Consider the following 22,806-nt stretch of genomic DNA (forward strand, 5'->3'; position numbering starts at 1 on the left):
CTCGCGATTCCTAGACCCGCTTACGCTAGCGTAGCGCTGCGGGCCCGCTGTTCGAGCCGCTCGCTGCGCTAGGAGCGTGGGGGCCGCTCAGGGCGGGCGGGCGGGCGGCGCCGCGCTATGGCGCTGAGCCCCGGCGGGGGCGGGGGGGGCGGGGGGGCGGCCGCCATGGAGGGGGTGCTGTACAAGTGGACCAACTACCTGAGCGGTGAGCCCCCGGCGGGGCCGGGAGCGGGCTGGGGGGCTCGGGGAGAGCCGGGGGGAGCGGGGGGGACCCTCAGCGGGGCGCTGGGGGCGCTGAAATGGCTGTGGGGGAGGTTAATGGGGTTAATAATGGGGTTAATAATGGGGTTAATGGCGCTCCTCCGCCTCGGTTAGTGGGGGGAGTGCTGGGGGCGCCTCAGCGGGCACGGGCTGGGCTTTTGTTCTCCACAGATCTGCGATGGAGGGTGGAGGCATCTCCCTTATCTCGCTGCTGAAAGTCCGCCCTGTTGTGTAAAAGGTTGGGGTTGCCCCCTGTCTTTAGGGGTAGGGTCGCCCGGTGTCTTCTCCTGGGTTGTCAGGATCCCGGCTGTTACCGGGTTTGAGAGCTGTGCTGCCAGCTGGCTGTGCCTACATCTGCTGGCTTCTGGCATCGTATCACGAAGACTTCCTGCCCCCAAGGCATTAGGTCATAAATTTGTCATAAAGCAGAAAGAAAAAAGAAAAAAAAAAAACAAAAACAAAAAACAAAGTACGCTGCCGGAGTGTGATGTTGGTCATCGAGGTGGTAACAAGGGGCTGGGAGCTGGGAAAACCTGTGTAAATGCAGGCAGCAGTCATCCCGTGCCCTTTCCTCCTAGTTATAAGGAACACGCCTGTTTTCCACAGTCAGAGAGCTGATAAGACATCCACCGAAAGAACAGGCTCAACCCTATAAAACAGGAGAGCTGCTGGCTCTCATTGCAGGGGGAGAGGAGCTGATGGAGTCGGTCGGTAATTGGGGCTTTTCTGGGAGTTTTGGTTGCGTGGCACCTTCTGTCAGCACCACCGGGAGAGGTGAAGTCCCCACCGAGGTGTTTCCCCACAGCCCTTGGGCAGGGAGCGAGATCTGTGTCACAGCCTGCCCGGCTACCGACAGCGAGAACCTGTCACAAGTAGGAAACGCGCTGGGCTTTCCGTGGGCAAAAGTTGGAATTGGAAGCAGGCAGGGTTTGCTTGCCAACAACTGAAAGGCAGGTCAGCTCGCCTTACTGCTCAAACAAGTTATCTCCGCTTGTAAAAATGGGCTTGTTTGCTCTATGTAGATTAGGATAAACCGAGTTAGTGGTGCTTGATTTCTGCTTGGAGATCAGTTTTTCCCTGGCATTGATCCTCTGCTCGTGTTGTGATTTGTACATGCAGGTGTTGCAGGCTGCCTTTGAGATGTTTATTTATCCCCAGGCTTACGGAATGAGCAAATTATTATTTACCCATGGGGAGACAGTAGGGTTGAGGAATGCCTTCTTTCAGTTGTGTAACAGCTTGGCACTTTCAGCTGATTTTTCTACTGAAGTTCAGTTAAGTTTGGATCTTCAGCATTTACCTGGGACGCTTTACCTGGGATAATTGGCCGCAGGAAGGATGGAGGCTGACTCTGGAGGGGATGGTGTGTGCCAGGTGTTGGCTTGTGGATCAAAGGCAGCCTAGTCATTAGAAAGAAAACTGCTGACGGCCTCCACTGAGTCGCCTGGTGTTCTTCATACGCTCAGGCAGGTGGCTTTGATCGCTCTCTTCAGAAAGCTCACCTTTTCCTGTATTTAAATATTCCCTTTCTTAATTGTGCTGACTAACTCACTCTACCCCGAGGCACGCTCACCCTCATGCCATCCCAAGTGACGCTGCATCACACCACATACCACGGCTGGCTCCTCCCATCCACCTTTGTGGATCGTGCACCATCGTTTTTTGGTTGTGCTCTGATTTCTTTGCTGTTTACTGCTTGGTGTTGGTGTCTTGGAAATAGTTTTCGGGCTTTGTGTAAAGTTTGAAGTTACTCTTGTCTCGGATGTTTCAGACTTCCTAAACTAGAGGGGAACACTAAAGAAAATGGGGAAGAGCATTAGTTTTTATAGCTTGGTTCTGGATGCACGGATCCATGGATATCTGTATGATTCTGCTTAGAGTGAGTCTTTGTTTTGGGAGTTTAAGAAATCTGATCTTTTAGGATGGGAGCCACGTCACATCTATTTGCTACCAAGCTCTGAAAATAGGGTCCTCTGTTTGTAGAGATGGAGGAAGTAATTGAAAACTTCACACTTAGATTAACATTTGGTTCTAAAAACGCTTTTGTTTATAATTCTTTTTTTCCTTGTTTTAGCTCTCTGGGTATAGTCCAGTTTCTGATTGCATAAAACAAGAAGTCTGGCTGTTGTGGAGGTGGAGCTGAGCAGCAGAGGTGCCTGCTGTCTGAAGGGAGGTGGTGTGACCAGCATTACTGACCACAGCTGCTGCCAGAGACCAGCTGTTGGTTTAGATGGGTGACAGAGCCTCCCCCGGGATGCTTCAGGGACTGCTTAGGTCATTTGTTAGGATTCTGCATAACTGTTTGTGTGGCTTGACCTTTCTTATCAATTCCCTATGAGCACGTCTCCTTTTTCTTGCTTTTTCTTCCTGCTTTTGTCACACCTTTTTGGAGCTAAGTAACGTGCCTCACAGCAGAGAAGTTTGAGGCTGCAGGAACAGAGCCGTGTCCCCTCTGTCCTCTGTAGGGGACAGGAGTGGTGCTGCAGAGCCTGCCCGGCAGCGCTGCATTCCCCACCAGGTATGCTGCAGTACCGGCACCTCTGCGTGCTGCCCTTCTGCACTGGATAAGCTGGGTCAGACAGAATCAAAAGGTGTGGCAGAATGAGGATAAAAAAATAAAAAACATCTTGTGTGTTTTGGTAAATCGGTCGTGTTGGCTCAGGTGAGCAGGTCGTGGGTGCCCCCGGGTCAGGCAGGAGCTGAGGAAGTGTGACCAGAGGAGGGAAATGCCCAGGAGCTTTCAGTAGGTGAACGTTTTGTTGCAGATAATAACTCGAATTAGCGTGTCTGAGCAGTGACCTGGTTTACCGCACTTTTGCCTCCGTCGCTCTCAGCAATCGCTGCTCTGCCCTTCGTCCTTCCACTGCCCCTATTAGTAACGCCTCGTTACTGGCACGGTGTCCTCCGTTCCTCACAAGCATGGAGAGCTGGCCGTGGGCATAAAACCCATTTGCAAACATGCCATCGGTTGCCTTGTGAAGGCAGGCTGCTCTGCCAGCGCTGCTAGCAACAGCTCTGAGGGGGCACGCGAGTTGTGCCACATCTGCATGCACTTCTGCTGCCCTCACCGGTGGGGTTTTTACGCTGCCAAATCATTTCACCGTGGAGTTAAGGCTGCAAAATGCGTTGCAGTGCCTCAGATTGTACCTTCACAAAGGTGGGATTTTGAAAACTTCTGTACATTTGCAATGTGAGGATTTTTATTGCCTTCGTTCCCCAGGGATATCCTTGTCCATCAGATGTCAGTGCATTACGAGCGTAGCTTTTGGGCTGGTACGAAATCTTTGGGTTGTGCAGATGAGGAAGCGCAGAAGGTTTTCAGCACTGCCTGTGACTGCTCAGCAAGGTAACGGGAGGCTGGAAATAAGAGCTCTTGACTCAGTCCTGTGTTTTCGCTGGTGGAGGGACGTCCTCTGGCTGGAAAATTTGACTTCCTTCATGACTGGGAGGCAGATATTTTAGCAGTTACGTCTTGGGACAATGGCATGTCCTGGGCAGCAGCCGCTACCTGGAGCAGGCTGGGCTTTAGCAAAGGGCCAAAATTTGTGATGTTTGTAGACTTCTGTCAGCACTAGCAGCTGGGGAAGGACCTATTGTGGCTTTTCACTTGGTTTTTGCAAGCCAGCAGCACTGCTTTAGGCTTGTTTGAGCTTTTTCAGCTGCTCTTATCTGTCTGTCTGTCTGTGAGGCTGCAGTTTGTCTGTCCCTGGGTGGTGGGAGATAAAAGTTCCTTGCTTTGCCCAGGGCGGGGTGGAGATATGGATGGTGCTTGCACTTGCTGTGAGATGTCTCTGACTATCTGGATTCTCTTGTGACTTGACAAAGAAAAGCAGGGAGCTGCCCCCTGCTCTGCAGCTGTGCTGGGGGCTGCCACAGTCTTACTACCAGCCTGGGATGTGAGCAGTGGGGGGATGTGATGAAGGCTTTAATTCCTGCTCTTAGGTGGATGCTGCTGTAAAGTGGAAGTACACAGTTATCTCCTACCCACACTAAAAATATGAATTAAGGTCAAAGAAATCCAAGGACTATTTACTGCAGAAGCTTTTCTAAAAACTTAACGTTGAAGCCCAAGAAATTACTAAGCATAAATTATTGCAAAATTCTAGTAGGAAGCGAGCAGTAATAAAAAAGCCTGAGTGTTTTGCCTTTGTGCCTTTTAGAAATGCAACTGAAACTGGCATCTCGTAATTGCAGCTTGTTTTCCAGGTCATCAGTTTGACTTCCTGAGTATGTAATTCTCCCAGATGGTTTGGCTTTGTGGATGTCTGACGTGATCCATGTGTATTCAGATGGTTTTTTCGTCGGGCTTGGCACTTGGGAACCGGTGCTTTCTGGAGCCTGCGTTGTGTAGCACTAAAGTTTGAATTAAGTCCAAATTTCAGCTTTATCAAGAAATGTCAAGTTTGCTCAGTGATAGCTGCATCCAGATTTCCTGAAGTGTAATGATGGAAGTAGGCAGATCTTTCAGACTGGGGGAGCTTCTGGAGAAATAAGGAATCCTCAGCAGGCACAGGCTGCTTAAATATCTCTTGTGGACAATATTAGGTCTTGTGGGTGCTGCAGGTGCTAACTTTAAGTTTCACAAAGGAGTGCAACGTGTATTAGGACCTGAACCAGTGGCTGCTGAGGTGTCTGAAATCTCTTTGCTGGCTTCTGTGACTGAGCCCTCAAGGTATTGCTTCCTTTTCGTGTGCCTTGAATTTTATCGTCTGTCTGGTTTTTTTTGTTTTTCCTTTTTCCCTCCAGCAAGGTCAGCTTTTATTGTTAATGGTTCTGTGTCTCTAAGACAAGCTGTGGAAGTCTGAGCTATGTTTTGTCCTGCCCATATGCCAGCAGTATGAATGGGCTTAGTAAATTCTGCAGAGTTGTGTTAGTGCTATCACCAGTAAGACCTGGAGAGGTTCATCCTTAACTTTCTATCTCGGGTAAAGTCTGAATGTGTAGTTCCAGAAACTGCAATGTTCTTACTAGAGCTTATGGGGAAGAAATAAAACTGAATAAAACCAGCATTTGTGCTCCTGGAAATGTCTTTTTGCTGCTTCATTTTTTGTATTTTGTTTTTTAATCTGTTCTGATCTTCACATCTGACTGTGAATGTGAAGCTACTCAAATTGAAGGTTGTATCCCTGTTGTACTGTCCAGGATTTGTCAGCCATGCGTTATTTTTAGCTGGTTGTTTAGGATAACCTTCCCGTGGCTGCTGACTCAGTGTCATTGAGTACCAGGTGGTTAGTGCATCTTCCGACACAATCCTGCTGTGATTTTCTTATTATTTTTGGTTTCCTTTTATAAAAATGGCTTTATTAGGATAACAATTGTGTGCAGAAAATACAGGCAATTGCTGTATATATACATGTCTGTGTTGAACAGGATATCATTGCACTTTTAATACCCATCTAATAAAGAAGTTAGGTTCTGCAGAGCAAGGCAAATAACAGCTGATGTTGCAGATGAAACCCAACCAAACAAAACCCTCCCAATATATTGACTCCTAACATTTTTAACCAGCATCCAAAGGGGACGGAGGCAGAGCGCTGTGTGTGTTGGCCCTTGATTGATGGCGTGCGATTTGGGTGAGCATCAGCTGCGATTGTAAGCTGCAGGACCGTGGCTGAAACTGTTGGTGTGCACCAGCAGGGTCCCCATGCTGAATTAGAGGCTTGTATCGACTGTGGCACTGTGTGTTATTTAAAGGGTTGGATCTGTGCCACCGGGTGTCTGAGGCAATTAACTGCTTGTCTCTGCTCAACAATCGCCTCCTTTTTTTTTTTTTTTTTTTTTTTTTTTTTGCGAGTTCCCCTGTATCAATAGTGACTTTTAGGACAGTTTCTTTAGTTTGGTGGCAAGGCAAATAAAACCCAGTCTTGTTGTTTTCTTTCGTCACTTTTTGAATTTTCATTCTTGTGACTTTTTTTCCTTTCAAACAAAGCAAAGAAGTATGGAGAATGCTTTGGCATTTAGAATGCTTTTGTGTTCTTCTAGAAAACAGTGGGGGAACTCTAGAAGAGTGTGAAGGAGGATATAGGTTAATTTGTTTTCCCACAGTCCCGAAGGATCAGTAATCTATGGGTTATAAACCTGGAGGCAGTTTGCTGACACAGCATGGGAGCCTTGGTGTCCTAGCTCTGGCCCTGGCCCGGGGAGCTGCTTGGTGCTGCTCAGGAATGAAAGCTGATTTCCTCCAGTGACAACGCTGTGCTCTTGCTTCTTATGTTAATGAGCTTCAGCTTTTAATTAGAAGTAAAATGATGGCTGGTGTCTTGTTTGTTCATATCTTTTTGCACCGAAGTAGTACTTCCAAAAGGGGTAATCTAGTTCTGAGGGTGGGCAGCAGGGCAGGCAAAAGTGGTAGCTGGAGCTATCGGTTTTGGTCTAGGCTGATGTTTTCATCACCCTCTTGGAATGGATCCAGAAGCACAAGTTATTGGATTGAGACTGCTTTCTATATGGGCAGCACGGGAGATCCAAGAGCTGTTGTTAAAGATGGCTTTCAGAAACTGTTTCCTCCTCTGTCTCCTCTCTACCTTGATTTAGGATTTTCTTGCCCTTGTTTCTGAAGCTAGTTTGACTAGGCTTTTCTGTAAGGGAAGAAAATAGCTTTGTGCCTCTCACTACAAGAAGGACATCGAGGCCCTGGAGCGTGTCCAGAGCAGGGCTACGAAGCTGGTGCAGGGCCTGGAGCACAAGGCCTGTGAGGAGCGGCTGAGGGAGCTGGGGGTGTTTGGTCTGGAGAAGAGGAGGCTCAGGGGAGACCTCATTGCTCTCTACAACTGCCTGAAAGGAAGGTGTGGGGAGCTGGGGGTCGGCCTCTTCTCACAGGTACCCAGTGACAGGACTAGAGGGAGTGGCCTCAAGTTGTGCCAGGGGAGGTTCAGGCTGGAAATGAGGAGACATTTCTGCTCAGAAAGAGCAGTCAGGCCCAGGGAGGTGGTGGAGTCACCGTCCCTGGGGGTGTTCAAGGAAAGGGTGGATGTGGTGCTTGGGGACATGGTTTAGTGGGTAACAGTGGTGGTAGGGGGTGGTTGGACCAGATGATTTTGGAGGGCTTTACCAACCGTAATGATTGTAAGATTCTATGTGTAAGGCAAGACTGCTGTGGTGGCATTTGGAAAGAGCAAAGGGGAGAACTGAGAAGTGAAGAACTTGAGGGATGGTGGTCTGAAAAGGTGTTTGGGGAGAGAAACGTTAAGTAATACTGTATTAGCAAAAGTACTGGAAATGACATATGGCATCTCAGGAACATATCGCTGGGGTGTAGCTGAAAGCTTTTGAGCTCAGCTGTCTGCAGGCAGGGCTGCCTGCAGGATGTGATTGTTAGCAAGCAGTGGTTGCACTGTGCAACATCCAGGCCTGTTGTAAATCTTACCTATTCACATGGTTTATTTTTCCTGGGGGAACCAAGAATCTTTGGGGCTTTATTTGCAGCAAGTCTTGAATTAGAGGTGGTGAAACTGCAAGGAGAGAAGTAACTGAGAGATTTAGTTTTGTTTTTCAGGCTGGCAGCCTCGGTGGTTTCTTCTCTGTGGCGGCATCTTGTCCTACTATGACTCTCAGGAAGATGCCTGGAAGGGTTGTAAGGGAAGCATCCAGATGGCTGTGTGTGAAATTCAAGGTAAGTACGATACAGTGACACAACTGTACAAAGTTTGTCCGATAAGCACAGGCAGCACTGGGATGAGATTTCAGGACACGAGCTATTTGTTTTTATTTTGATGGTACCCTTTTGTAGTAAACCAGTAACTTGATTTATATGCATGTTGGTATTCTATGGTATTTTGAAAATGTTACAAGAGCTGCAAAGCTCTACAATAATGAATATTCTGCACAGAGGTATGTCACTGTTTCATGTGAGCTGTGGTGGGAGAGCACGTCTTTAAACAATTCTTCCTAGGCACAAAGCTAATACTAGAAATATGAGTGACTTCAGTACTAGGTCTGCTCACCAGCATTGGGTTTCTTGCCATACCTTTGAGGTGTGACTCCTGGATGATAGTGATCACAATGCTGTCTTTCATAGCCTTTTGTCCCACAGCTGTACACACGTGTCCTGTCTATGCCCTTACTTAGAAGAGAAGTAACAAAATGGCAGTGGGGGAGGTTTGGGGCTATAGATTCATACTCTCCCATTACTGTTTGACCTGCCACCTAATATCTGTTGGGATATTTAGTTGGGCTGGGAACGGCTGAAGAACTGTCCTGAAACCTGTGTTGCTTCCAGTTCATCCTGCAGATAACACACGAATGGACTTGATCATCCCCGGGGAGCAATACTTCTATCTGAAGGCGAGAAATGCAGTTGAGAGGCAAAAGTGGCTGGTTGCACTAGGAACTGCCAAAGCCTGTCTGACAGACAGCAGGACACAAAAGGAAAAAGGCAAGAACTTCCTTTTCTGGCACATACTTTTTACTTTTTGTTTCCCTATCCTTACCTTAGTAGATGTACACACAAAAATGAGAAAATCAGTACTGGAACTCTGTGTCCAACCTGTGCTTCTGGTCTTTGGAGCTACTAAACAACAAGGCATATGGGAACCCTAGCTGGAAATCTCAGGCATTAGCTCTGGCATTAGTCCAGGAATCTGAAAACTTTGGCTTTTCCTTAAGATCCACTATGTATTAATCATCTGAAAACTGTTGATGGCTTCTGTGAGTACAAGAAGTGACTAGCTCCTGGCTGTGGGTCACTGGGATGCAGACTGTTACTGTTTGGCTGTATATGAAGGCAAAACTCTCACTAATCACAGGCAAATTAATTTCTTTCATAATTCCAGGACTCAGAAGAAAAAATTACTCCTGAAAAATCTCAGATTGACTATTAGTCGTAAAGTAGCTGAAGTACTCTGTCTAGATCTAGGTTCAACAGTACAAGAAATGCGTGGACATACTGGTCCAGCAAAGAGCCACTGAGATATTTTAAAGAAATATCTGATGGGAGAGCATAAACAAGATAGAGCCAGACTCTTCTCAGTGAATGGACAAGAGGAAATGGGCACAAATTTAAATACAAAAAGCTCCATTGCGACATGAAGAAAAAATATTTTTACTGTAAGGATGATAGAGCACTGAACAGGTTGCACAAAGAAGCCGAGTTCATCCTTGGCAGTATTCCAGGCTTCACTGGATTTGGCCCTGAGCAAGCTGCTCTAGATGACCCTGCTTTAATAAGGGGAGTCAGACTAGCTGGTCTCCAGTGGACCCTTCCTGCCTCAACCACTCTGTGATTCAAGGGTATATATACTAAGTTAATCCATTTGTGTTTAAAAATGCATGTCTTTTCCCTCCAGTATTTTTCTACTCAGAACCCTGATCCTTTAACTCACAGTGTAATTGTTTGCCCCTTAAACTACTTAATGAAAACAAAAAGATACGAAGGGCTTTTATTCTATTTAAAAAGCCCATTGAGGTCATATGTCATGTACTTGCTTTCTCCTCTGGGTTCTAAGCCTAGCAACACACTGTTCCTGCCTATCGCAGCAAATAGTGAAACATTTTTACCTGTCATGAGCATAGCTTATGACAATCTAGCTCATTTTTCTGGGGTTGATTGTAAAATGTTTTGAAATAAAGAAGTATTGATTCAATTAGATTGTATAGTATTGTTTCAGCAGCTTTCTAAAATCACATACTCCCAGATGGATACAACAAATTTAACTTATCTTTTGTTTCATTTTTAGAGTTCACTGAAAACACAGAAGCCTTGAAGACTAAAATGTCTGAACTTAGACTGTACTGTAACCTCCTTGTTCAGCAAGTGCATAAAACAAAAGAAGCCAGCATTTCTGGTGTATCAGAACCCGAGGTATGATTATTTTTTCGGTGTAGACCAAGTCTTGAGTGTTCTGAACCCTTCTGGTTAGTCAGTTCAGTATTCATTCATAGTTATTTACTGTCTGTGTTACTCACCCTCTTTCTGCTGAGGACCTGTGGGAAATAGCATATCCCCACAATAGTTCTTGTTTAAACGAAGTAATACTGTATTGTTGTTGGTAATGGGATACTTCATTCTGCACGTTTTTCAGTTGAAGTAATCTGTTTTTGTTGTTCCTGGGATTTTTGAAGTTACTGTTACCTTCAGATTAATCTGTATCTCTTTCATTTGTTTGCTTTCATTTCCCTTGTCGGTGTTGTCTACTGGAATACAACTATTGAATACATCAAAGGTTGTACTTAATTACTCATCTCTGGTGTTAAATATATTAAGATGCAGCTGTTAAAACCCAAGTCTGCTTTGCTTGTTGTAGAGAGGCTTACAAAAGTTGCAGTGCTGTGAGGGGGCATAGCCCCAGTAATTTGTGGTGCCAGTTCTGTCAGCTGACCCTGTGCATTTTAATTTATGTGAAACAAGAACCATGACAGTAGCAGTCATGGTCTTTGTAGAAATTAGCTGCTCCAATTTGATCTTTTGTGTTGAGTCTCTGTTCCAATTGGTTTCTTCCCGCAGAGTGGGATTGATATGGGAGCTCTGTTGAAATCAACCTGTGACACTTTCCTGAAGACTCTTGAAGAATGTATGCAGATTGCAAATACTGCCTTTACTTCTGAGTTACTGCATCAGACCCCACCTGGATCCCCGCATTTAGCAGTTCTCAGAACAAACAAGGTAATGACGAGTACCCTCTTCTACCAGTCTTGGCATGCAAGGTACCATTTTGTAAAGTAGCGTTTGTGGAAGCAGGGAATTAATTTTTACTCATACTGTAGCTAGTAGTCCTCCATTGGACCTGTTGTGGTATTTCCTGTGGCTTGCAAGTTAGGTAGGGCAGTTTTTGTAATACTGGCCAATCCCTTAACTTTTAATGATAGGTGAAAGCTGTTAATTGCTGACTTTCAGGGCCTGATTCAGCTGCAGACAGTGGTGTTTAAAAACATCCTGCCTATATGGCAGGCTGGTCCATTGTGGGAGTTCACAGCAATTACAACTCATTTAAGTTACTGCAGCAGCACATCTATGTTAACATGCCAACAGGGGCTAATGAGCTTATCTTTTCAATGACAAGGACGTTTTCTTGAATCATGAACCCACAGCTACATCTGTAAAATTGGAGCATCCCTGGCAAACAGTAGATTAAGGTGTGTGTGGGAAGGTAGATGCTTCACTGCCTCTGGGAAGTGAATTCACTTCACTGTACCTGGTATCTGGCTTCGCATTACTTAGCCTAGTTTTTCAGATTTCTTTTTTAAGTAAAGAAAATGTCATTGCAAAGAACACCTTGCCCTAGTTTTGTTCAGGTGCTGTATGGCATCTCACTCGGCACTTGCTAACTAGCTTCTGAAAGAAGTCATTTTTTTCTCTTCAATATATTAATGTTATGATTTTGTAGCACCTTTTCACATTTCTGTACAGTGCCTTTGGGTCAGAAGTAGTGAGTTTATGCTTTTCGGCTTTTCTGCTGACTGCAGTTTGGGTTTATTAAAAGTTCAAGAAACACAATACAGTCTTCTTGCTATAAAGGATGTCTCTCTACCCACTCACTCCCTCTTGTCTTACAGATAAAACACTCAGTCTTGCCCAGCCACACCTCAACAGAAAGGTATAATAAGAATTACTATCAATCTTTCTAATCTGTTTTGGGTAGTGTCTGTTCTTTCCATACTTTTACTCTGATATTACCAGTGGTGGATACAGGCAGAACTATTGCTCTGAGCTCCATACTTGGAAACAGATGTAATAAAAGAGAGCTGGCTTGCCTCACTTCATGCCTCTTCTTTCTGAGCCCTTTCCTTTAAATTTTTCTCTTCCCTGGCCATCCACCCAGTGAATTCCTGGCCTGTCACCAAACATTTCTCTCCGCTTCAGTGCTCTTCCCTGCACCTTAAGTTCCACTCCATATGCTTGTAAAATCGTTGACAGAGGGTAGATTATTTGTGGGTGAGATGGCAAGAGTGTATATTATCTATTTAAAAGCAGTAATGAAGGGACGTTGTTTTACCTACAATATATGCCCATGATTTTCTTTTTTTTTTTTTTTTTTTTTTGTAATCAGATTTTTCTTGATTGTGTCTCTTGGCAATGATCTTTATTAAAAATATACTCTCTATATTTTGTAAGCTGAGGTTGAATCATTAATGTATATCCTACTTGCTGCAGACAGTAGGATATATGTTAATGATTCCTTTTATTACTGTAGACAAGTCACTTTTCCTCAGAGAAGCCTGTGACAACATGTAATTTCTGGCAGCTATTTTTCTTGTATTGTTATTTGTGTGCCTTCACAGGAAGAAGCTTACCAAGCAGTGTTTTGTACTAACCATTATTCCTTCGCTTTCTTCAGGCAGATGGAATTGAATCCCTGTGAAAATGGCTCTGTAAAAGCAGAAATTAACCAGCAAGAACAAACCTTTATTAAAAGTCTGGCATGTTTAAACCTGGAAACAAATGAGGAGTGCAGTGATGTTTCTGTTGAGGATCACATAGAAGAGAATCTGGCAGGTAAATATATGTGCCACCTTTTATCCAGAATTACTGTTCCTTAAGTGGAGGGAGGTTTAGGCTGCCTGCGAGTGCACTACTAATACTTTGCTTCCCAAGAGAGGGAATGTCAGTGTGGTTTAGTCTGATATCTGCCTGTTGTCAAGTCTTCTCAGCATAGCTTCTGGCTCTGCTGACAGCTAACTTAGAACTGAATGCGGAAGGAAATTAAAAGTTCTTTAGGACAGGTGCAGGCTCCTGTTGATGTTGATTGACATGAAGAACAATATGCTGTGGCAGAGCTTCAGCTGCTCTTGGTCTGTGGACAAGCATTTCATTCCCAGAGGCCCTCATCTGGGAAAACCAGCACCTCCCCTATTATGTAGGGCTGCACTGTCAGAAGGGTGCATTGAAGCTTTATGCGCCTCTGTCAGAGGCGTTGACCTTGTAGTTGCTAACAATTGTTCTGGCAAATCTGTATGGAAAATAAACCCTTTTTTTCTCTTCCAACTGAGAGTTTATTAGACAGCACCTTATTTCTTCCATTACATCATTAGTAGCATGAAAGTTGGAGTTGCGTGTGACTTTGGTAAAACAGTTGAACCAATTCCATATAAAATTCTGTCCTTTGTGGCCATATTGTTAAAGGCTGCTGAACTTTAAAAGTTTCTTGCACAGACTTAATTTTATGTCTCCTCCTTCTGTTGAATGGACTGCGTTGTTCTTTAACAGGAGCTTTCTCTGACTCACCATTATTCTAAAACATCCATATGCCATCAGTCAAGCAGTTACTCTTTTTAAGCCCTAAATGCAGGGGCCTTCCTTAGTATTTTGTGTGGAAGATGGTTTTTTTCTCCCTAAAAACTTCTTTCACATTTCCTTTTTTCCCTGAGGAGCATGGCTAAAGTCTCATTCCTCCTACCAGGTGTAAATGGTTCTTTTCACCCAGCACCAGGCTTATTTAGTGGTTCTACAAATAGCTTGCTTTCAGGCTTTGCTCAGAGGAAAAGACTTTGTTGCAGCTGGATCTCTTCAGCCCAATTCAATGCCACTTCAGGTCTATAAATGCTCAATGGATTTTGAAAGCATTCATTCCCTGGAGAGTCAGGGTCCCTGAGAAATTCCGGGTGTTAGTTTGATGGTGTGACATGAAGATTTGCTGTGATCCATGGCCTGTGCACGGCGGATGCTGTTGAATGTATCATTCTGCTTCTTGACCTGTTACCTGCAGTTCTCTGTGAGGTCAGAAGGTCTTGCCGTGCATAGATGTGCCCTTTCTTTGGGTATGTAAGACTTATATAAAAGTCTTCCTTTGGAGGTGCTTTTGTAGTCCTGAGTTTGTTTCAAACAGATGCACTTGACCTCAAAGAAGAAATAAAGTAGACCAGAGGGGGGAAAGGAAACTGGGTCTTTTTCTAGCAAACATTAAGACAATTCTTACGAACTGGGGAGAACGTAGCAACCTTTCATGTCATAGCAGTACCCATCTGAGCAGTCACTGCACTTCCTTATCAAGAGGAGCAAACAAGTCCACATAGCTTTTTAGCCTCTGAAATGGGCTGTGCCACTTGCTCGGCACTGGGGCAGTTGCAACTGGGTGAGAACTACCCTTGTCTTCAAACAGATGTGTCTGCTACTGGCTTGCACACAATTGGTCTGACTGACCAGAAGGAGGGGAGGGGACTGATGTGGATGTTGTCTTAGCAGTTGACAGGGGAAGTATGGTGTCACTAACTTTGCATGACCCAGATATCCCAATGCCTTCCTTCAGCAGAATACATCTTGAGGAGCAATAATAACAATATGGGTGTGTGGCTGTTTTATCTTTTTTTTTTTTTTTTTTTCTTCTGCTTCCCATGAATGTAAGGCATTAAAGAAGATGGAAAGAACAAGCTGCAAGCTGTAGAAGGCTTTGATGCCCACACATTGCTGCAGTCAGAAACAAGTTCTTTAAGTGGACTGACTCTGTGTGAGGAAGAGGACAATGAAAATGGCTTTCCTACATTCTTCAGTGTCATGAGCAATAGGTAGTACATGTTGCAGATTCACAATATACAAATAATGAAATTATTAAACCTTTGACTCGTTTTCAAGTCTGTTCTGTCTGCAAAGCTGTGCTTGAGATTATTTAACAAGCATTCAGACAGCACAGAAATGGAAGAAGATACTCTTTGTAGAATCAGTTGTACAGAAGAGTGGGAGGGCTTTTTCCTTGTTTGTAATTACATGCCTTGCATGCCAGCAGTTATGCATTTTCTGCAGTCATTTACTTTAAATGAGTGAAACAAAAGCCATGTTGGTGGTTCAATGTCTATAAATTCTATCTCTGTTCAAATGTAGTGGGCGTAAAATGTAATTTTTGTCTTTAGAAGTTGCAGAAAAGGCACTACTAAAGCTACAATCTCTCTTGCTTGTCCTGGATACTAGGTTCAGTGATATTGAACTTCGGGAGGAAGAAGGCATACCAACGGAAGAGTTTCTGGAGTCATGTTATGCAATTGTGCCAGTTCTGGGTAAGCAGCTCATTTTTGTGCTGGGGTGCCTCAGAGTCCTTTTGACTGACACCAGCTACCAAAAAAAAAAAAAAAAAAAAAAAGTGGTTTGTTTGGAGAATTCATTACTTCTCTGAGGTGATAGAATTAATTTCTATTAGCAGAATGGACATGAATGGTACTAGATGTTTCTCATTCTTCTTCTTTGTAGAGGATCCACTCTCATTTAGATGGGACCCACGTATAATGTGTCTGGTAATCTATGAGTATATTTGGAACAATATTTTTCCCCGCCACAGAACTGCATGGAGTGCCTTATGCATCCAGTACAGCTGACAGCACGTTATCAGCTATACTATCTGTTGTCACTTTTTTTTTTTTTAATAATTATATCATCTATTTTTTCTTTCTAATTTATTTTTCTTTCTATTTCTTCTTAGCTTTATGTCGTTCCTTTAGTATTTTCCTACCAGTTAGAAGGATTGTTTAGACAGTAGAATAAAATTGTTGCTAAGACATGAGGATTGGAAAAATACATAATCTTAAAGTATGGCTTTTTTTTTTCCTAGACAAGCTCGGACCAACTGTCTTTGCTCCTGTTAAAATGGATTTTGTAGGTAACATCAAGGTAACACTGACTTCTTGAATGAAATGCATATCTTTGCTACCAGGCCTCAAGAATTTTTGTCATGGGAGTCAATACTAGAAGGCTTTTTAATATTTGATAACGTTGCTGTCAGATCAGAATGCTGAAATGTCCCTAATTCTGTCCTTACAGTACGTGCTGTGTTTAATAAATCCAACTGTTGTGCACAACCAAACTTAGAAAATACTTGGTTGACTGCCAAGTAAAAAGCCTGTTACACCTAATGAATATGACTTTGATTCTGAGCTGAAAGGATTGTAAGTCACGATGTGGTGGTATCAATATTATCTTTAGACTGTAAGACAAATGAGGAAAAAAACCTTTCCTCAGCAAAGTAGCAGCAAATCAGCTCATTAAGAACCAGCTTTTCAATAGCTGCAAATCAGAGCAGATCCTGTAGATTAGGTTCTTCTGAAAGTTCTTCTTGCTTCAAGTCTGGAAAGGTTTGAAGTGCCGTTTATGAGATAAGACATATTTGTAGTAAGACTATTCATAATTTTTTTTCAAGGTGAAAAACAAAAGCAGAACATCTTCTGAGTGTATGATAAGGAACACTGTATGCATTCAGGGTTGTTTGGAGCAAAGTCACTCAGGAACTGGCTTATCTTGCTGAAAGTGGCCACAGTAGGACTGTGGAAATAGAACAAGGGAAGAATGCTATGTAAAAAAAAAAAAAAAAAAATCCTTGACTAAGCCACTTGCTCACAGCAGCTAAGTCTTGGTGCAGGTAGAACCAGGCAGTGCTGTGGTGTGAGGTTGATCCAGCAGCAATGTGATCTCTCTTGAGCTTCATGCCCCCTCTAGGCTAGCCTGGTGTGTCTGGGACAGTGCACACTTTGCCGGTGCACGGCCATGGGGAATGCGTGACGTGAGCCTGTCAGCTGCTCAACATAATAAGCCTGAGGGAGGAACTGATTAGGGGAGAGCTGCAATATGTTTTTGAAGGGAAGAATCGTGATAAATAGGTGCTGTGTATGGGACGGGATACTGTTTGATCTTAAAATCGTAAAGCCTTTCCTCTTGTTTTTTTTCCTCCAGAAAATAAACCAGAAATTTATAACCAACAAAGAAGAGTTTGATACCCTGCAGAAGATAGTGCTCCACGAAGTCAATGCGGGTGTAGCACAAGTTAGAAACTCTGCTACAGAGGCTCTTCTGTGGCTAAAAAGGTAACAGCTTCCTATCAGTTTCAACTATAAACAATTAAAGTGCAGCAAAGGGCCTTTCATCAGTGTAAGCTTATTTATCAGGAGCAAACTAGTTACTTTCACAGGCTCCGTCAGTCAGCCCAAATTCACTAGGTTCAAGATCACTGTATTGTCTATAGTTATGCCACTGCATCTTTACCAAAAGGCCTAAAAAAGTGGTTGCAGACAACCCTTTTTCCATAAAAGAAAAGAACAAGTTACAGGGAATGACCGTTCTTGCTGGGCCAGTGCATCAGGCAGATAATTTCAGGCTTCAGCGCAATTGTTTTAGCAAAGTGTTTTTTCTTCGGGCTGGCAGAGAGGCTGGAGAATGTAGCTGCATTTCTTTGTTCAGATGGAAAATGGCTTCTTAATTCTGAGCGGAGATAAGCAGTGGAGATTAAGCTAGGTTGGCTCCAGAATATCCCTCTGAGATACAGAAATATGAGGTTGACTGTATGTTGTTAAAGTTAAAACAGTACTGCGAAATGTGGGGATTTACTTTGTTACATGGTTCTCTTTTTTGTGGGCTCATCCTGACAGAGGCTTGAAGTTCTTGAAAGGGTTTTTGACAGAAGTGAAGAATGGAGAAAAGAATATCCAAACAGCTCTGAGTAAGTGCTAGTTGCTTTATTCTTCACATGATTTTGCATACTTGTCTACTTTCCTTTTTGTTTCCTTTTCTCCAGTGATTAATGATGCACGTAATCTCCAATACACAACTTTTTTTTTTGAAAGTTGTAGGGTTTTTTTTGAAAATAGTAGTCTTTGGGCAGATGAAATAAATGATTGATCTTGACTTGATGCCAGATAAAGATTCACTTAATTGTCATACTTCTATCAGGGAGACAGTCGTATCTTCAGAAGAAAAAAGTATTTTGTCTCATTCCATTTTCTCCACTGGCATGCATTCCCAAATTTACAGTTGATGTTTTACTTCCTCAGTTCCTTGCGAGATTGGCCATCACTCTTTGAAATCACCTCCTTGTTGGTATGGCTGCGACTTGTCTATGTCAGTTAGAAGGAAGGTCATAACAGAAAAATAAATTTTTCCAAGTATACAGTTTTTGTCACTTACTAAGTCAAGCTAGTGACCACAGCAAGTACGGTGCAAAATATGAAACTGTCGTAGGCTTAGTTCTTCCTGAGTAAGACTCTTCCTGTGTGCATGCAATCTTGCATTACAGTAATCCAAACTTTGCAACTTCTGATGGTTTTAATGTCCCCTATATTGTCTATTAAGGCAGAGAATAGACTTGTCAATCCTATTTGCTACAAAATACCTTTTTTCTTCCTTAATTCTTTGTTTTCATTAGTGAATACCTTTCTCATACGTTCTCTATGTATAGAAAAAGACATACTCCTCAGTCATTAGACTGGTAGATGGGGGGAGTACTTCACATTACAGTAAAACTTGTACCTGGCTTTTATTGACTTTATGCACTGTTCAAGAATAACCATCTGCAGATTTCTGAGCAAATATCCAAACACAGCAAAACAGATTTTCTTGCTTCAGCTCAGGGTAATTATAATACAACATCTGATATTTAAAAATTCAACTGAAAGCTAGGCATATGTAACAATGACAGTACTAAGACTGTATGAAATAAGACTCAAAGGTGTTAGGTTTTTTTATATAGAAAGCTTTCTGTATGAAAGTGGAGGAACATAACAAAGTCTAGGAACATAACAAAGACCTTCATCAAAGGCTACACTTGGGCACTCAAAAGAGAAGAATGGAGTTTGGTGGTTTGTTGTTGTTTTCTTAATACAAGCCCTGTGCTTTCTGTGCTGAGGGGTTAGAAGTTGACTCTCACATGTAAAGAGAAGGTTTGAAGGTTCTTGTTCAATGTCTGAGCTAGACATCCAGACTGAGCAGAATAGTTTCACTCTGTATAATATTTTTTCAGACTTACACTGAACTGAAGCCTAGAAAGTAGAAGAAAAGTTAGTTTTGAAGTACAGCTAATCAAATAAAAAATAAATCTGCCTTCATGTCTACTAGAATACTTACTTGCCATTGACGATGTGTAGGAAAAGTGGCAGCAGAGCTGAGACCCCACTGCAGAAATCCCTAATCTGCCAATCCTTTTCTCCTTCCTTTCATTTATAACTTTGGTGCTCAGAAAGGGCAATTATGTGCATCAAACAGTAATAATATGGTGATGCAAATGCAAACTCCTTACATGTTTCTATTTTTTTCCCTTTTCTTTAAGACAATGCTTATGGGAAGACGTTACGGCAGCACCATGGTTGGGTTGTCCGTGGGGTCTTTGCGGTAAGTGCTCATCTTAGTTTCTGAGCTGGGGGTCTTGTTACTGAGATCTTCTGTTAGTTTTAGTTAACAAATGCTATTAAAATTAGAAGCATTACAATTAGTAGGTTCCTTTTGTCAGATCTTATCTTCAGGGTGAGGATTGTAGCTATCACTATGTTTAGGATTGAGCTTTCAGGGCAGAGCTCGTTTTCTGGAGCCAAAACAGAAGGATTACTTTTTGCATGTGTGTTGTTTTCATTATGTGTTTTGCAGTCTTGCAGGGGCTCTTAAAAGAAGTGAGATTTTTAGTCTGCTAATTTGAGGATTGGTCTCTCTCTGGGGTGTTAGCACTCAAGAAGAGCTGATGCAGATGGTGTCAGGGAGTTGAAGCAGAATTTACAGGCTAGAGGAGATGGTTTATTTCTTGTCCAATCTAGCAGCTCCCCCTTGTGTCTGTCACTGGAAACTATTATTGAAACTGTAAAAGGAAAAACGAAAGCCTCAGCCAATTGATTAAACAGAGACTGACTTGGAGAAGCAGGAATGTTGGGGGGGAGAGTTTTCTGAAGAGTATTTTGAACATGGGACTGCAGTGCAGAAGTGTGGGACACTGGCTTGGGAGCTTCCCTAACAATTATTCAAGCTTTGTATTTAATTTCTAATATTTACTCTTTATTTGTACAAAATATGATATACTGACACTTCCTAAAAATCAGGCACCTCTGAAGATGTCTTAATCTCCGTGTAGACCTTCAGTTTAAAATCTTTGTTTCCTCCCCCAGTTAGCTCTAAGGGCAGCTCCAACATACGAAGACTTTGTAGCAGCTCTGTCTGTAGAGGACTGTGATCCTCAGGAGGAAACATTTTACAAAGCAATGCAGAGGGACCTCAACATTTACTTACCAGCCATGGAAAAGCAGCTAAATATCTTGGACACTCTCTATGAAGTACATGGTTTGGAGTCGGATGAGGTGGTATGACTACAGCAAGCCAACATCTTAAAACTTCAGGGACTGTGTCTGTTAACAAAGATTTTTTTAACACCATTTCTGTTCATTGTAGCTTTTCAGGTGGGAAGGGTGTGAGTGTTTTGGGGGAAAGGTATGTATGATTTTTATTTTTTGATGTGCACATTTTGTGTTTAAATGCAGAGGTACTGTTTTCTCTTTGGGTCGTAACTATAGCTGTGATGAATGTTTTTGACTCTTTCCTCTCCTGCCTCACCCCCTGTTCCCCTCACCTCTTAAAAGTAGCAGAGCAGAATTTGCCCTTTGCTCCCTCACTTCACACGGGAGCCACATATGCAGCAGATCGGTCGTGGTGTCAACGCGGAGCCTGAGCAGGCGCTGCTGGCTTGGATCCTCCCGTGCCCTGTGCTGCTCACTGTAGTGAGCATTACTCTTACCCTGGTAGCAAAGAGAAGGGCAGTTAAATGCCAGTTCATTGTCTATGCTGTGAGTTTCCCTTAATTTGGGTTGAACTTCTTTTTTTTTGCCTCCACAAATAGAGGCAATCTCCATCACAAGCACACACAGCTGGTGATCAAGAGCTTCCACCGGGAACCAGGGGGAACCAGCCTTTGAAACCGGGCATTGTGTTCCCTCCCAGCTACCAATATGTGCTGTGTTTTTTTTCCTTTCAGCATTGGGCCAAATGTACAGAAAATTTCTCCTAGTGCCCTCCACAGCAAGAGGATGCTCGAGCTGTGGTTCAGGGCAGCCTGCTGCACCATTTATCATAGTGCAGGAAGGAGATGTGTACACGTGATGAGTGGAAGGAAGGCCATAAGCACGAGGTGACATTTCTTCTGCACTGGTACCAGTCCCAGTGCTGTGGCTGGTGAGCCAGAGCCTTGGCTGGCACAGACTGGCAGAGCCCAGCTAGTTTCAGTAGTGCTTTACACAAGCAATTGAAAATCATGTCTATCATCCTGGTTTATTAAAGTTTTGTGTTTTTTCTATATTTTGGGCTTAGGGTTTTTTAAATTAAAGTCATACAAATATAATATTTGCTTTTAAATTGAATGCAGCTAGCAGTTTATAAAGCAGATTTCATTCAAGTCCTCCTTAGGCTGCCGTTATAGGCAGGACTTCATGAAAGTGGACATGAAAAAGTGACACCTAGGGGAAGCTAGAATTTGTCACTGAGCCATTACACATCGGGCAAATTACAAACCTTAAAACCCGAAATTATGCAGAAGTGACCTGAAATTAAGAAAGTAAGATTTGGTGGGTTTCTCCTTCTGCTAATATCAATTAAAAAAATGTGCTCCTTAGCACTGCTGTTATTAGAAATAATAAAGAAGTCCTTTTAGTTAGTGATATGGTTACGGACAAAATTCCTACTTGTGTTGAAGACTAGAACACTGCCTGTGAATTATTTACTGCCAGTACAAGGCGTAAGTGGGTCTCTCAGTAATGAGGTAGGGATTTGGATAGCTTTGTCCAAAGAGATGAGCTTAGCCCATGTAGAGGAGGAGATAAGAGTGTGCTTATGAGGTACTTAAACTTAGTAATGACTTCATAAATACAGGAGAAGTTTCATTGTTGCTGTACTCACAGGAGAAATGCTAGCTTTTGCTAGACTAAAAATTAATTCTATCTAAAATGAATGTACTGCAGGCCTGCAGCCCTGCTTTGTTCTGAGATGGGAGCCTCTCTGCATGGTTTATACTTGATCCTTTCAAAGGAGCCCAGCATTGCAAGCTTTAAGAAAAGCATATGATGCTTGAAGACCAAACGTCACACCAGGTGCATAAAGCAAGATACTAGGACTGTAATTAGGTATTTAAACAGTGTCACTTTCTTCTTCCTGTTATCTCTGAGTTGTGCCTATCTGTAGTTTCTACATGCACCAAGGAAGAATCAAAAGGATGTATAGGGCTTTTAATTTTTGGAGTTTTCTTAATTTAAGTAGTGTATATTTATGTTAGAATATAAAGTAAGAACTTTTGACCAAAGCTCCATTAAATTATTTCCCTACTTGCAGTGCTAAAAAGGAAGCAGAGAGCCTTCAGAATTTGGCTGTCTACTTCTTGAAAGCATGAATGCAAAGAAAAGAAAAAAAAAAAGAAAAAAACACCCACGCCTACAGCAGAACAACCAGCTCTCCACCCCGTGTGGTTTCCTCATGGCTTTCAGCTATTATGAGGGAAACTTTGCTATAATAGGTCCTAGCTGAGTGCTCTGAGAAAGCAATAGAGACCACATTGCCACCAAATCAGTTGGCATATGGGGACAGCAGGAACAGATCACTCTTCTCTCAAAAATGAATTGCAAGATCATGTTTTTGCTGTAAGCTTTTCCAGTAGTAGGAAAATAAATCTAGCACTTAAGGGCTTGGAGGTTTTGGTTTTTGTTTTTGTTTTTCTTTAAAGTAGCGGGAAAACCACTGGTTTGTTAGTAGCGCATCAATCCCAGTGTTTGATGCAAAAAGTGAAGCAGCTTTATTTCTTAAGCAAAGAACTTAACAGCTTCATTGGGCCACTAGCTTCAGCAACTGCTGACTTCTGCAGTTCTTCTTTCTTCTAACAAGCAGATAGCAGTCCACATGGC

At 43.0% G+C, this 22,806-nt stretch overlaps 1 protein-coding gene across 1 annotated transcript; it reads left to right on the top strand.

Annotated features, from left to right (window-relative positions):
* Positions 1–165: 165 nt before the first annotated feature.
* PLEKHA8 (pleckstrin homology domain containing A8) lies at positions 166–20,812 on the top strand (the record flags this gene model as incomplete). Its single annotated transcript, XM_082753978.1, has 14 exons — positions 166–205; positions 7,757–7,873; positions 8,480–8,635; positions 9,936–10,060; positions 10,703–10,861; positions 11,752–11,792; positions 12,534–12,691; positions 14,538–14,697; positions 15,098–15,183; positions 15,732–15,790; positions 16,847–16,977; positions 17,539–17,609; positions 19,212–19,273; positions 20,035–20,812. 14 exons carry the CDS (start codon positions 166–168, stop codon positions 20,230–20,232), a joined length of 1,563 nt encoding a protein of 520 aa, XP_082610104.1. The 3' UTR covers positions 20,233–20,812.
* Positions 20,813–22,806: the final 1,994 nt, after the last annotated feature.

Source organism: Aythya marila (assembly GCF_965140915.1).
Source record: "Aythya marila genome assembly, chromosome: 2".
NCBI classification, from domain to species: Eukaryota; Metazoa; Chordata; class Aves; order Anseriformes; family Anatidae; genus Aythya; species Aythya marila.